The sequence below is a fragment of the Pelophylax lessonae genome (genome assembly GCF_965119305.1).
Source record: "Pelophylax lessonae genome assembly, chromosome: 5".
Taxonomy (NCBI): Eukaryota; Metazoa; Chordata; class Amphibia; order Anura; family Ranidae; genus Pelophylax; species Pelophylax lessonae.
In genome coordinates, this window is record NC_138772.1 from 143,521,133 (window position 1) to 143,537,246 (window position 16,114).

General features: G+C 41.3%; 1 protein-coding gene across 1 annotated transcript in view; it reads left to right on the forward strand.

Moving 5' to 3' along the window:
- Positions 1-16,114, forward strand: part of PLCL2 (phospholipase C like 2) — a 312,705-nt gene that overhangs the window by 287,510 nt on the left and 9,081 nt on the right. The window contains exon 6 of the mRNA XM_082257834.1: positions 6,982-7,091. Coding sequence (XP_082113960.1) covers positions 6,982-7,091 — 110 coding nt within the window. The remainder of the gene's footprint in view (positions 1-6,981; positions 7,092-16,114) is intronic.

Genomic DNA, 16,114 nt, shown 5'->3' on the forward strand with positions numbered 1-16,114 from the left:
AAACGCGGCTGCAAACGCGATATAACGGACGTTTTAAACGTCCTTTAAATTCCAGCATTCAAGGGACTTTTTAAAACGTCCCATGTACATGTAGCCTAAGAATTTATTGGTGTTTTGCCCCATCCATTTTTCTTCTATCCTGACAAGTGCTCCAGTCCCGGCTGCAAAGAAGCACCCCATAACAGGATGTTACCACCTCAATGCCTTACTGTACAAATGGTGATCTTTGGTTGGTGAGCTGTATTGGATTTCGGGCCAGACATATCGTTTGTCATTGAGGCCAAATAATTCAATTTTTGCCTTTAACCCTTTTTTCCATGTAGCCTCAAAACCTTCAAGGTGCATTTATAGTGGAAATGCACTGCATCTGTGCACCACAAACCAAAAACGCTATTTCATTCATTTTTGTGTAACGCCCCCTTCCAGAGGCCTGGTGGTGACCCTCAGAGACAGGGAGGGCTGAAATTTTCACTTTTTATGCTTGAACAAAGAGAAGTTTATTTCTCACAATAGGAACAATGTGGGAGAGAGGGGTAGGGCACAGGACACCCTTAGTCAAAACAGCAGATTGGCAGACTCCTTAGACAAAAATGTAGAGAAGCTAGACAGTAGTACAGAAAAAGAGCCTTTAAGCTGAAATCAGCAATCTGTACTTTGTAGCATAAGCTGTCTCCTGTAGCAAAGATATTCAACTTACGGAAGGTGCAGGAACTCTGTGGATGATTCCGTCTTGATGCTTTCATAGGCTCTCCATGGTTCCCCTGTTCATGGCAGAGTCACTTCTGGTACTCTATCTCAGGTCTCCATCTTTTCCTTCATGCTTCCAGGCAGTGTGCAGGCTCTCCCCTACAGAGCCCTGAGCACATGGTTAGGCCTCAGGCTTCAGGCCTACCCAGCAATAGCTGTTCCTCACACACCCACCCAGAAAAAAGGGTCTGGGTGGAAAAGGACACAGATCACCTGACTTCATCCAAATAAATACCCTTTCCCAGCATACTCAGCAACTAGTATGATTGGCTGAGAAAAGCATACACATTTACCTAGGCATGGAAACCAGAAAGTAACGGAAAAATTGCAAAAAAATAAAGTGTAAAACAAGTAAATATGAAATACTTTCCAATTTATTTACTAATGCTAGCTGCATTATGATTAGAAATTGTCCATATCGATTCAGAGAGTGAAGTTCAACTTTAACCTCCTCCCACCCTGCCACTGTATATAAACGACCGGGTGGGAGCGCCATCGTTCTTAGTTGACGTACCCAATCACAGGACACAGTCAGGACGAGATTGGGATATGGGCGCTGTGATTGGCCCTACCGATCATGTGACAGCTGTGTCCAATCACAGCCTTCACAATGTAAACAGGGAGGCTTGTCTCTGAGACAGTTCTCACCGCTGAGCTCAGTGAGGGCTCAGTGGGGGGGGGGGGAGCTGGGGAACCTGATGATGCATGACAACACAAGGGGGTGGGGTCTCCAGGTGACTTCACCGGGTGACCACACCCCACCGCTATATAAAAAGCCGCAAAGAGCGGAGCCAGCATAATCACAGGAGACATCGTCGGTAGAGGACCAGGTTGGCAGTGGAGAAGACAAGAGGGAGAAGATCTGAGGAAGACGACCAGAGAGAAAAGATTGGAGAAAGATTTTTAATAAAGGACTTCTCAAAACTGTCTCTTGTCCTTATTTACACTACACTGCCTTTTTTTGGGGTGAATGGGTAGGGGTTCAGTGTACCCCATACTCATTCACATGGGGGGGGGTCTGGGATCTGGGGGGCCTCCTTGTTACAGGGGGTGTCCAGATTCCGATAAGTCACCTGCCAGCAGGCAACCACAGCCCAGGGTTGTTGGGAAGAGGCCCTTGTCCCCATCAACATGGGGACAAGGTGCTTTGGGGTGGGGGGATGCAGAGCCCCCCCCGCCCCAAAGCACCCACCTCCCCATGTTGAGGGCGTGTGGCCTTGTATGGTCCAGAAGGGAGGTTGGGCTACTAGCTCGTCCCCATTTTTTTGTGCATGGTGTTCCCCTCAAAATCTATACCAGACACGTAGGGCCTGGGGGGCGACCCCCCCACGATGTTTTTTTTCCATTTTGGCATGGAGTTCCCCCTCAAGATCCCCAGAGCGCAAGTCGCACCACAGGGCGGATCATCATGATCCAACTTGGATGCGACTTCCATTCAAATCAATTGACTCCCAAAGGGAACCATTGATTTTCACATAAAAAAAAACATGACATGGCTTAATGCTGGATGTGGCATTAAGCAACGTTTAGCAGCCTTTAGCAGCGTCAGACGTTATAACAGCTGTAACGCCGGTCCTCAGAACACGCTGGCCCTGGGTTTTTTTTTTTTTTTTGCAGCTTGAAAGCCTATGCCACTTACAGCTTCAACATGTCTGTGTGTGCATGAGGCCATAAAATAATACGGAAGGGCGTTTTTAAGCTGCAAAAAAAAATGTCTGACACTCCTAAAAGCAGCTGCAAAAATGCCCTGTGTGCATGAGGCCTTAATATTGATTTTACATGTGTTTACAGAAATGTTGACCCTTTAGTTCATTCATTTTCATTGTAAATATTTCGAATTTGCTCTGTGCAATATTTATGGTTTACTCTACCAAAGAAGGCACAAAACATTAGAAACATGAGCGAGGTCCCCACTTTACTGGAAATAAGAAAAATGTTCTACTTAAATTATAGGGGTCTATACAGGATGAATATACAATTCTAACTTGTATTGTTATTTGAAAGTGTGTCTGAGCTTGATTATAGAAGTAAACAGAGAGTATGCAGTTGTATTGTCCATGCATTTTTTTGTAAAATAGGATCAGACCAAGGCAACATTGAAAACAAACAAGATTTAGATAATCTAATCCGACTCTTAACACCATTTTCTGCATTATTCGTGACTTTCTTCTCTCCATAGACTGTAGTGTCTTTTCAGCAGTTACACCGTTTCCGGCCCTGTAATTTTGTTACGGTACGCCATTGCCTACAACATGGATAACAGCTTGTGAGCCCACTTATTGAAGGTCATGAAGCAAGCTACAAAAAGTAAAATGGGCATAACTCTAAACAATATTAGTGGTCTGCTGTAAGCAGTTCTGGACCCACCCAGTTCAATCGCCTAGCTTATGTGAATATCAGGCTATTTAAGCCTACCCAAGGAGGTGTTAACGAGGGGTTCCCATCATTGACACAACATGTTATGACACGCAGAGATTTTCCAACTCGTTGAACAGATTATCATATAATGGCAGCTTGACTTGCAGCTGAATTTACAATGAGTGCCCAGATATGGCCTTACCCAGGCTAGCTCATAGAGAATAATGGCAGACCCTTTGCAGAGCCCACCTACGTGGCAGTGAAAATCAAAAACACTGCGTGTGGGCTGCACAGTCCATCACTAGGAAAACTGAACATATCGCAGTTTACTTTTATCGAAAGTTCCATTTTAGATATTTTTTCACCCATTGGTAACTGTTTCCTAAATCCGTCTTAACAATTACAGAAGCCTTATAGTACAATGTAAGCACACTAAGGCTGCATTCACACTTGAGCGTATCGTTTTACCACGATTTTTGCCGCGATTTTCAGGCGTTTTTTGAGGCAGGCATTGACATCTATCAAAAACGCTGGTAATCAGCCCAAAAAGAAGCTCATGTACTTTTTTCAGCTACAGGCGTTTTGCAAAATGCTCAGATGTGAACAGGGGCCATTTAAATTAATGGGGTTTTACTTGTTGGGCATTTTGGAACGGTTTTTTTTAGCGTTTTTGGAGCCGAAAAACACTCAAAAACGCCCATTCATACATCTGTCAAACAACTTTTTGATTGATCTTTGAATATCTCTCGCTAAACGAGAAACTGATCATCATAAAAAATCCAACCTAGCTGATTGAGTGAAGACTTGGCGAAGAATGCCTGCTGTGGTCAGCAAGGGCTTACTGATATACCGTAACCATCTAGATCCACTTAGGGCTCATGCACAGCACCCAGGGCAACTCATCCATTCCTGTACATGTGTAACCATTGAGATGTGTGATTACGGGTGTACACAGCCACAGCGTATGTCAGCCTGATATTGACGTATACAGGCTACTGGCCTTGTGTGTCCTGAAACATTCTGAATTCAGGCAATGTATGCCCAAATGCATCACTTAAGTTTATGAAAATTCGGTCACTCAAATCTCACATGAGGTTTTAGGCTAAACCCTAGGCTTAGCCACAACAAATGAGTGGGTAATTTATAAGAGAAAAAAAAATCCTAAAGCTTCTTTTACATACCTAAATCTGAGGGCACATGACCTGCTGGGTCATAAGTCCTCTTTTATGCCAGTGATGGCGAACCTTGACACCCCAGAGGTTTTGGAACTACATTTTGCATGATGCTCAACTACACTGCACAGTGCATGAGCATCATGGGAAATGTAGTTCCAAAACATCTGGGGTTTCAAGGTTCCCCATCACTGTTCTATGCAGATCAACGTAATGATGTCATGAACAGGTGAAAAGTCAGTGTGGGCATAGACTGCATCACTGGATCCACGGGTCATCACTTCTGGAAGTAGTGCCAGTGAGGGACACAGACAGCAGACTTGGGTAATTATAAAAAAGGCTTCATAAGGTATTCATTAATTTAATAAATGATGAATGGGTGAGAGGAGGGAGAGCTTTGCACTGAGATGGGATTTACCTTGCTATTGCAATTTCTGAAGACATTTTCAATACTTGGTGGTCATATACTGATTGAAATAAGTGCCCGTTCTAGCACTCTTTATGCAGACATATTCCACTGTTTTCACCATCAGAAAACCCCCCCTTAGGAAATGCCATGCAGTCATCTCTGGATTACGTTGTACATTCAGGTGACTGGAAGTGGATGGAGAAAGGCTGTCAGGGATAAGTAGCACTGAGAATCAACAAAGAATAAAAAGAACATAAAAGCAAATATTTTTTTAAAATAAATAGCAAACCTAATGTCGTTTAGTTAAGGTTTACTTTAACGGCACTGATTTTTGTCTTTGCACACCATGCTATTTAAATGTTGTAGTAGGACTTATGTTTTTTTTTGTTTTTTGTTTTTTTTTTTATTAATAATTATATATATTTATGAGCCTGAAAGAAGATAGTATGAGTGCATTCCTAATGTATTAGATAAGTAAAGTTTCTAGTTGAAGTTGAAAAGATTAAAGTTGTTTTTTTCAGCTAGCATCTGCACTACATTTAGAGATCTTGTCTAAACACGTGCCACATGTTACATGCAGGTTGCATATCTGATCTGGCAACAATTGCTGACACAAAACATGGAAAAGGAAGTGAAAAGGCCAACCACTGAATACTTTGGGCAGCCCATTAAAATATTTGTCTGCTCAATACAAGCATGCTGCTACAGATTGGAGTACAAAGGGATGACAGACCGTTAAGGATACAAACACTTGTATAAGTGTTGATTAATATAAATTGTACACGTTTAATCATTTACAAAATTACTAGTATATTCTGAAATGCCCAATAATCCTATCTATTGCAAATAAGACTCTTTATTTTATTTTTAATTTCTGTGAACCCAATTGTGACCGTATTGTGGTTCCCTGCAACCAATTCTATTCAAAAAAAATATAGTTTGGGCACACAAGGGTTTTATTGCTTTTTCAGATGAAGGTCAATGCTCAGAATACTGAGACTCATCAGTGCATACAAAACATCCATACAGGTTTCCATAAAAAAGTATACATCATATAAAATAGTTACAAAGCCTATTTGGTGTCAAAAACATTTGCAAGCAAAGTCTTCTCAAATCCTATAAAAAATATTCTCTTGCTTGCAACCGGGGCAACACTGCTTTTTATTCTAGTAAATTATTTCCTGAATTCACATTCCCTGTTCATTTGATTGGCTTTCTGCTTTGTCCATATGTATGCATAGAGCTTGAAGCCATATTGCAGAATTGTATTTTTTTTTACAGTAAGAGTTTAATCGTTGGTGAAATATATTCAGTCACTTACAGATGTAAATGGATGCAAAGCCTGCAGCTTTTCCTATTAGAACACTGAGGTGAACAGATGGTTATATTGAAGGCAGAACCATCTCCTTCCCACTTTGCAGCCAGTGTTATAGAGTGATGGCAAGGTCTGAACAGGACAGCTCAGAAACTCTGACCCAAAGAGCTTCTGCGTTTTAACTGTACAGTAAAACCCCCTCCATTGCGGGGGTTACGCTCCGGACCCAGCCGCGAAAAGTGAAAATCCGCGAAATAGAAAAACCCTATTAAAATGCATTGTAGGCATGTTTTTTTTACTGTCACTGTACGTGAAAAAGCATTTTAAGGTCTTTAAACACACTTTTAATACAATAGAAACTAATTTAAACACATAAAAGATACTGAGAGACATAGCAAGAGCTATGGAAAACACAAAAATGTTTTATTTTTAATGATTTATATAGTAAAATAACATTACAAAAAAAAACGCAATATAACGGGACCGCAAAAACTGAACCGCGATGGAGCGGGGGTTTACTGTATTTCATATTACAGCAAAAGCAGCACAGGGAAAGAGACCATGGAATATTAGTCCTCTTGCTGCTTTTTTGTGTAATGTAAAAAAAATACAGTCCAAAAGAAGCGTTGGAGCCCACATAATGGTATGTTGGGCGGTTGGCAGTAGGTTTCCGGTAAATAAATTGGTTAAAAAAAGTACTATTTTTGTCCTATATTTTTTGACATTATAACTTATAATACTTTTTTCTCCTTTGGAAAATGTGATAAATCCAATCTAGGTTTTTCGTTTTTCTGTTTATAAATCTTTTCTGCAATCTGCTTTTCTTCCTAATACCTTGAATCTTCTCTATTTCCTAATGAAGTTCAGATTAGATAAAAGAGGATGACTTCTTGAAAAAAAAGAGGGGAAAAGCTACAGGGATTACAGAAATGACACATGAAAAACAACCGTTTTCTCATATAAATTATAACTTTTTACAGCCATGGAATTCCACGAGAATCTCAACTCCATCGGGGCTAAAGAAGGTTTGAAAGAAAGGAAGATGCTTAAGGCTGTGGAGAGCTTTACATGGAACATTACTATACTAAAGGTAGATATCAGCTTGTAAATCTGCCACATCATTCTCGTTTGAATCACAACTGTATTCCCTGCACATTTCATCCCAGACTAACCATATGGTCCTGAGCTGTGTTCATCATTGGATGGATTACTACTCTGTTCCATTCCTTCTGGCCTATTTCATTCTTGTAATCAGAGTTCTGGCAAACGCCTAATATTAAATGTAAATGCGTCCCATTGCTGTGCAGATTACAAAATATTATGTTATTAAAAACAATTTATTAGCTCTTTTTTTCCTGCCGGTTAACTTCTATTTCTGTGTTTTAGTTATGGCAGGAAATACTGTAAAAAAACCTGTAACACATTGTAAAGCTATTATGTTTCTATTAGAAGCAGAAGGTCTATGTGCTAGTATTAAGGCAGTTCTTAGTGGATTTAAACAAATTTGCAAACCCCCACCCCCCGCCGCTCACTGTGTATATACCTCTAGATTCCCCCATCCCTGGATTATACTACTAGCACATCACCTGGTTTCTTTTCATAGATGCTATAGCAGCCAGCAACATGCTATGTAGGACTTAGAAGTAGTTTGGTAAACCCATTCATTGTGGCAGGTTGGGGGTTGAATTAAAAAAATCTTCACTTCCCGTCTGGTAAATGCAAATATACTATTAGCAAAAAAAATCTATATATAAAACCATTATTTTAAAATAATATTGCAAACATACTATATATTGTGAATAATTGTCTTCTCAATATATATAGTGTGAAAAGTCCAGTGATTAATCATATTCATTTCCCAATGAGTCACACAATGAGTGCTGTGCATATGTGATAACCACCGTAAAATAATGTGTCGGCATGCTTGTGAAGATTTTCAAACACACAACCTTAGTGCACCAATGGCTGTGCCCTCACCTCCTCCGCTAGGACCGCACAATTTACTAAGCCGTCTAATATCACTTTAAACCAAGCTAGGTAGATTTCTTTCCGCAGTTACCAACACATCACATCAGAGGTCTAGTATCACTTTAGGAAATTGGGTTCCACAGATCTCCTTCAAATATCTTCCACCTTTCTGGGTCTCGGCATACACATGGGACCACAGAAAATACTTCATAGTGCGTACCACTATGTTTATTGTAAAAAAAGCTTAAAAGCATATCCACTCTCATTAAATCAATAGATCCAGACATATATCTATTTATTTATATATATATATATATATATATACATATATATATGCAATAAGTCACAGTCCACAATCGTTACTGGCTAGGGAGATTCCAGAACAGTTGGAGGTTGGGCTGATGTTGCATTTGTTTATTTTAAGAAATATGTTTCTTACAAGGGCTAATTGGGAGAGTAAAGTTTTCCCCTGTTAATCCCAAGAAGATTTCCCTCCTAAAAATGTAGCTATGCTAATGCCAGGCCCAGCGCTACTAAAAGGCAGCCTTAGGGCACCAGGAATAGGAGGGCAAAAAATCCTGCTACCTTGCTGACACAGTGACCCTGCCGCACCACTCGCTGCTATCACACATCCCGCCACACCAAGCAGATTGGTGCTCTATTGCCAGTTGCAGGGTGACCAGGAGAAAACCAGAGCCGGCGAAAACAGAGTTAGAGAAACAGGAGGCAGAGTCTGTGCTTGCAGCTGCCGAAGGAGTGCCTTCTCCCCCATGACTGATTTGGACAGTGTGGAGAGTGGCTTTACCTCTCTAAATCCGGCCCTCCACAGCCATTGGCAGCCTGTCCTAGTGAAAAAGTGAGACCGGGAAAAGCCAGCTTGCACGGGAGTCAGGCAGCAGTATCTGCTCCGTCTCCCGTCCTGTTATCCTGTCATCACTCTCCACCTAGCTCCTCCCTCCATCTGCTGCTTTTCCAATCCGACACTTTGCTACCCATTTGTGTCTAGCCACCTGCATGCAATGCCGTGCCCAGAGTGCAGGTCTCTTGGCCGTGCCGTGCCCAGAGTGCAGGTCTCTTGGCCGTGCCGTGCCCAGAGTGCAGGTCTCTTGGCCGTGCCGTGCCCAGAGTGCAGGTCTCAGGAGTGCAATATGTACCGAGTGCAAAGTTCAGTTGCTGACCTCTTAGGACGGCCAGCTTCCTGGTCTCGATTGCCAACCACAGTCATTGGACAGGCAAGTATGACGTCACTCCAGCTTATGTGCAGTGTGATTCAGTATTGCTGAATTTCTCCAATTTGCTGCTTGTGCGCGGCTCACTGCACAAGGGCGGACAGGCAGGTAAGTAGTAGTAATGCAGAAGAGACAAAGCATGTCTCTTCAGCATTAAAAATCCCGCCTGCGGGACAATTTTAATTAGTCGGCATAAAGTTCCACTTTAATTTGACAATCTCATAAATGTGTAGTTCTACTTTTTCAGTCAAATTTGAGAAATGCCCACTAAATGTATTTTATGTGTTCCTATTCACACAAGTAAAAAGGGGGCAGACTGATATTAGTGCATTAACATACAATGCACCATGCCTGCTTTGAGATCTTTAACCTATTGTTAGGACAGACAGTATTAAAGTATATGTGAACCCTCACCTTGTAAAACAACATTTTTAGTTTAAAATATAAATGAAAAGCAAAACATTTGTTTATGTATATAAAAACATAAATACCTTTTTTTTCTTTTTTATAACTGATCACATTCCCTCTGTTCTCAGCTGCATAAGGAGTTCAGAGAGGTGAGGGAGGAGAAACAGCAACACACTGATCTCATTGAATGGCTGTGCAGGGGGAGAGGGGTGTTGTCAGCACAAGTCTGATCATTGGAGGAGAGCAGGCTGAGTTCCCAGCACAGCAAGAAACCTGACCATGCAGTTCTCTCAGGCATAGTATGGTCAGTTTTAAATAGGAAAGCAGAGTGACTGTCAGGAACACCAAGTATTTCACACAAAGGAACCAATAAAAAGAGTACAGGATACTTTTTCATACAAGTATATGGTACAGAAGGCACATATCAAGAATATGAAATGTTAGGTTAACATATTCTTTGTATCGGTCTTACAACTAATGATTGAGATCTGCCAGCACAGTACGGACACCCTCCTCCATTACATAGAAGAGAATTCTAGGCAGAATTTTTAAATGGCAAGTAGCAGTTTTTAAATGTAAACATAAGTTATGCTATATGAATGAGAACATGCAACAAATATAAAGTTGATGTAATCCCAGTGTGGCTGCAAAATTGGAAATGCACTTGAAGGAGGAATTACAATAAATACACTTGAAAGAGGCATTACAATAAATACAAGTACATTACAATTCAAAAATACATACTTAAAAATCTATGTACTCTAATATTTTGCCTGCAGCTTAAGTAACCTCCTGCCCTGCGTCTCTCCTAATGCTATTTTCAATCTTGTATTGGGAATATTGTGAGCCAGTTTTTCTGCCCTTTGACAGTTGTCCAACTGATGAGGCAGGGAAGGAGAGGTAGGACAGTAGAAACGTTTAATAAAGGTATTGAGAAAAGTAAAAAATACTAAAATAGTTTTAATATGGGAAAGGGAGAGGGGATTGCAATGAGCTAAAGTTCTAAAAAAAAAAAAAAAAAAGTTGAAATACCCTCTTTAATTTGAGGTCATACAACTATTTGGTACTTTCTAACATTTTTCTGTATGCAACATGTACATTAATCCAGGGCAGTTTAAGCATTTCCTTTTTTCCTATAATATACTTGATGGGGGTCAGACTATAGATTTCGTTTTTTGTTTTTAAGCTTGCAAAACCCGCTTGCTGGTTGTTCAAGGATCCAGTCTTTCGCTTGGCTAAACGTGGATTTGCTGTCAATATAACATTTTTTTTTTAATGTGGTTGAGCAGTGAACTCTATCTGATCCCATTGTAGATTACTGATAAAGTTCAGCCATTTGAAGAAAACCAAATAAAATAGATGGCAAATACAGAACATACCGATCAGTTTGTTGATAATATCTGTTTTATGGGATTATGGCTTATTTTTTAAACTGTAATTTATTTTTTCCTCTTTAAAGTGTGCTAATCTTAGTGAATTGGCTAGTACAGGTGAATGTGGACTGTTAATGGTCAGGTAGCAAAGTGCTCCAGAGGGTATATTTTTTACTCCGATTTCTAAAAAAAAGTGAGTTAAGCTACAGTTATATAGATTTTATATACAGTATCTCACAAAAGTGAGTACACCCCTCACATTTTTGTAAATATTTTATTATATCTTTTCATGTGACAACACTGAAGAAATGACACTTTGCTACAATGTAAAGTAGTGAGTATAAAGCTTGTATAACAGTGTAAATTTGCTGTCCCCTCAAAATAACTCAACACACAGCCAGTAATGTCTAAACCGCTGGCAACAAAAGTGAGTACACCCCTAGGTGAAAATGTCTAAATGGGCTTGAATAGCCATTTTCCCTCCCCGGTGTCATGTGACTCAGTGTTACAAGGTCTCAGGTGTGAATGGGGAGCAGGTGTGTTAAACTTGGTGTTATCGCTCTCACTCTCTCATACTGGTCACTGGAAGTTCAACATGGCATCTCATGGCAAAGAACTCTCTAAGGATCTGAAAAAAAGAATTGTTGCTCTACATAAAGATGGCCTAGGCTATAAGAAGATTGCCAAGACCCTAAAACTGAGCTGCAGCATGGTGGCCAAGACCATACAGCAGTTTAAACAGGACAGGTTCCACTCAGAACAGGCCTTGCCATGGTCCACCAAAGGAGTTGAGTGCACATCCTCCTATCCAGAGGTTGTCTTTGGGAAATAGACATATAAGCGCTGCCAGCATTGCTGCAGAGGCTGAAGGGGTGGGGGGATCAGCCTGTCAGTGCTCAGACCATATGCCGCACACTGCATCAAATTGGTCTGCATGGCTGTCGTCCCAGAAGGAAGCCTCTACTAAATACGATGCACAAGAAAGCCCGCAGACAGTTTGTTGAAGACAAGCAGACTAAGAACATGGATTACTGGAACCATGTCTTGTGGTCTGATGAGACCAAAATAAACGTATTTGGTTCAGATGGTGTCAAGCTTGTGTAGCAGCAACCAGGTGAGGAGTACAAAGACAAGCGTGTCTTGCCTACAGTCAAGCATGATGGTGGGAGTGTCATGGTCTGGGGCTGCATGGGTGCTGCTGGCACTGGGGAGCTACACTTCATTGAGGGAACCATGAATGCCAACATGTACTGAGACATACTGAAGCAGAGCATGATCCCCTCCCTTCGGAGACTGGGCTGCAAGGGTAGTATTCCAACATAACGACCCCCAAACACACCTCAGACGACCACTGCCTTGCTAAAGAAGCTGAGGGTAAAGGTGATGGACTGGCCAGGCATGTCTCCAAACCTATACCCTATTGAGCATCTGTGGGGCATCCTCAAATGGAGTGGAGGAGCGCAAGGTCTCTAACATCTACCAGCTCTGTGATGTCATCATGGAGGAGTGGAAGAGATCTCCAGTGGCAAACTGTGAAGCTCTGGTGAACTCTATGCCCAAGAGGGTTAAGGCAATGCTGGAGAATATTGGTGGCTACACAAAATATTGCACTTTGGGCCCAATTTGGACATTTTCACTTAGGGTGTACTCATTTTGTTGCCAGTGGTTAAGACATTAATGGCGGTGTGTTGAGTTATTTTGAGGGGACAGCAAATTCACACTGTTATACAAGCTGTACACTCACTACTTTACATTGTAGCAAAGTCTAATTTAACATGAAAAGATATAATAAAATATTTACAAAAATGTGAGGGGTGTACTCACCTTTGTCAGATACTGTGGTGTGTGTGTGTGTGTGATATATATATATACATATAATCTTCTATCTAGAGGCTGCCAACATTGTAGTCTTGGCAGAGTAAAGAGCATGACATTGTAATATAAAATTACCAGGTTTTCTAAATAAAATCAAAGGACAGCCTGCCGACCATACCCACATGTAAGCACACCCCCATTTGTAGCCACACCTACAAAAGCGCGCCTCTATTTTTAACATGCCCTGAAGTTATTGATTACAGACTTTTGGAACAAGAGGTACATATTGAAAGAGATGGGCACTGTGTGCAAGTCAAGAGTGCAGAGATCAGGAGTGTGTAATACACAGAGCGCAGGGGTTAGGAGTGCAAAAGCCACAAATTGCAGGGTTCAGGAGTAACACACGGAGTGCAAATCCTAATACAAATCTCCTCAGTACAGATTCCCCCCAAATCCAACCCTGTAAGGATTCACCCCCCCCCCCCCCGAAACTCTCTCAGTACAGAGCTTTCTCTCCCCAAATCCCTCTCAGTACAGAGGGTGAATCCTTCCAATACGTCTGCTTTATCTGAGGTTTGAAGATAGCAGATAACACTTCTTCACTAAAGCATAATTATAAAAAAAAAAAAAATTATGGCCCTGCTCTGCACCATGAGGTGGCCAGGGACAACTCAAAACGGTAACAATCCACTGGAAATAGGGTAAAATGATAACTGTTTTCTAATGTAATAATGTAAAAAATGGCTGTAATTAATGTACCACATCCCTGAAGTATAGTATATCTAGGAGATTTTGAATTTGGACTTTACTGGTACAAAAGAGGGAAAACCCATTGATATATGAAAAATACCAAAAATGTATCACAAATTTAAAAACCCATCTAGAATAAAATCCCTCTGTCTGATTCCTTTGGAACTGGAAAACCTAACCCTGGTTAAGATTGCCGGTTCCAAAGGGATCGTACAGTGGGATTTTATTCTACATGTGTTTTTAAATTTGAAAAATATTTTTGGTATTTTTTATATATCAATGTGTTTGTCCTCTCTTGTACCAGTAAAGTTAAAATTCTTCTATATATGTTTTCTAATGTAAATATGAATTTAGAAGGTAATATACTGTTCCATACAGATATGGATTTTATTATTGGTGGCTTCACCTCTGCATTAAAGGATAAGTCCCGGCAAAACCTAACTAATACTAAACCTGCTCTGTGCCACATTCTTTTTTTTTTTTTTTTTTGTATGCAAACTTTTATTGGAAGGAAACAGAAAATTGTGGTACAAAGAGAGTTGGCACATTAACAAGACAAATCATGGTATCACATAGAGTAAACATAAATATAATATTCTTACGTATTCTCAAGTTATCTCAGTCTAATACGGAAATTTGATATGAAGATAGGAACAAGAATATCAAAGATAAAGTTACTGGTAATAGATACATAACAACATCCAAGATTTTTAGTGCCACATTCTAAACCTAATCTAACCCTGTAAAGCAAAAATCACTGTACTTACCTATTCTGCAGCCGATCTGGTCTGGTGTGGTCCCACGCTGAGCTGACAGCGACGGCTTCAACGTTGAGGTCGGGTGCAGGAGAGGCATTCAACAACGGAAGCCCCCTAGTAAGCCTATGGGTGACATCACTTCCCAGCCGTTGTCAGTCCTCTCCTGCACAGCGCTTCCGTCGCTGGAGACCAGACCGGAATGGGTGCAGAATAGGTAAGCGCAGTGATTTTTGCTTTACAGGGTTAGATAGTTTAGGTTTAGAATGTGGCAGTTTAGCGTTAGTTAGGTTTTGCTTGGGCTTATCCTTTAAGTGTTTTCTCCAGCTTACCTCCACATCATTACTGTGCCCTGTAGTGATTGGTGGTCAGCAGAAGGAAAGATTGCCCAGGGGGACATGGACAAAGAAGATCTGCATCCCTGTTTTAGATGACAAAAAAACAGAAGATTTCTGTACAAGAGTGACATTTAGTGACACAAGCAACAATAGTTGTAATTTACTTTATTGTTTTACAGGGATACCTTTTTTAGCAACTTTGCTGACCGAGACACTTTAAAAAAATGGAGATGCCCTGATATACAGGCATACACATGAAACTAGAAAAAGATTCCTGCTTTTATGACATCTGGGATAGAAAAGCCAAAATAGATGCATCTTTAAACTTTAAAAAGGCCATATCCAGAAAGTATATATTTTATTCTGGTAGGAAGGTGTAATAATTAAAGCTACAGCGGCCCCCGATGCCAAAGATTACAATAACTATCCTAGACAAACAAGCACTATTTTCTGCATCAGCCGGGTGGGGGGTGCACAATGTGATGTATTTTATGGCATTGCATGCACACTGCGTTCTGAATGGACTGTACACTGGAGTATGCCATCCGTAGAGAGCTGTGCTGCGACCGTGACTCCTATGCACATGCAGGGGAGTGACGTCATTGTGGCCCGGCCATTCAAACGACTGAGGAGCGGAAACCCAGGCGAAAGACTGGGCGTAGATGGAAGCAGCGACAGCGTGCTGCTGGAGGGCTTGGTTTTAATGTGCTAGTGTGCAGTGCATGCTAGCACATTAGGACATGGGCTCCGTTCACACACATGCGAATTAGATGCGTTTTGAACCGCATCCAATTTGCATGACATGTGAATTAGTCTGGCTTTCTATGGAGCCGGTTCACTTACAGTTGGGCAAAAAAGTATTTAGTCAGCCACCAATTGTGCAAGTTCTCCCACTTAAGATGAGAGAGGCCTGTAATTTTAATCATAGGTACACTTCAACTATGAGAGACAGAATGGGGGGGGGGGGAAGAATCCAGGAAATCACATTGTAGGATTTCTAATGAATTAATTGGTTAATTCCTCGGTAAAAGAAGTATTTGGTCACCTACAAACAAGCAAGATTTCTGGCTCTCACAGACCAGTAACTTCTTCTTTAACCTTCTTAGCAGTATTCCCGAGCGTGGCTCGGGGTTAAATTTCAGAGCCAAAAGCAGTAACCCCGAGCCACACTCGGGGTACCGCCAGAGGCATCGCGGTAACCCCGAGACACACTCGGGGTACCGCCAGAAGCATCGCTGGATCCTGAAAACGGGGTTACTTACCTTGTCACCGGGATCCAGTGATGTATTCCGGCGGTGTCTAGCGGCGGATCTTCCTCCCGATCCTCTCCGTGCCCCGGCTTCCGTCTCCTGCGACGTGACGTTCGCAGGGGGGTGGAACTGGCAGGCAAATTCAAATGTAAAACACACCAAACACACTGATACAATGCAAAATAAAATATAGTCACATTAGTTTGCCCCAGTGCCCTTTCCTGCAG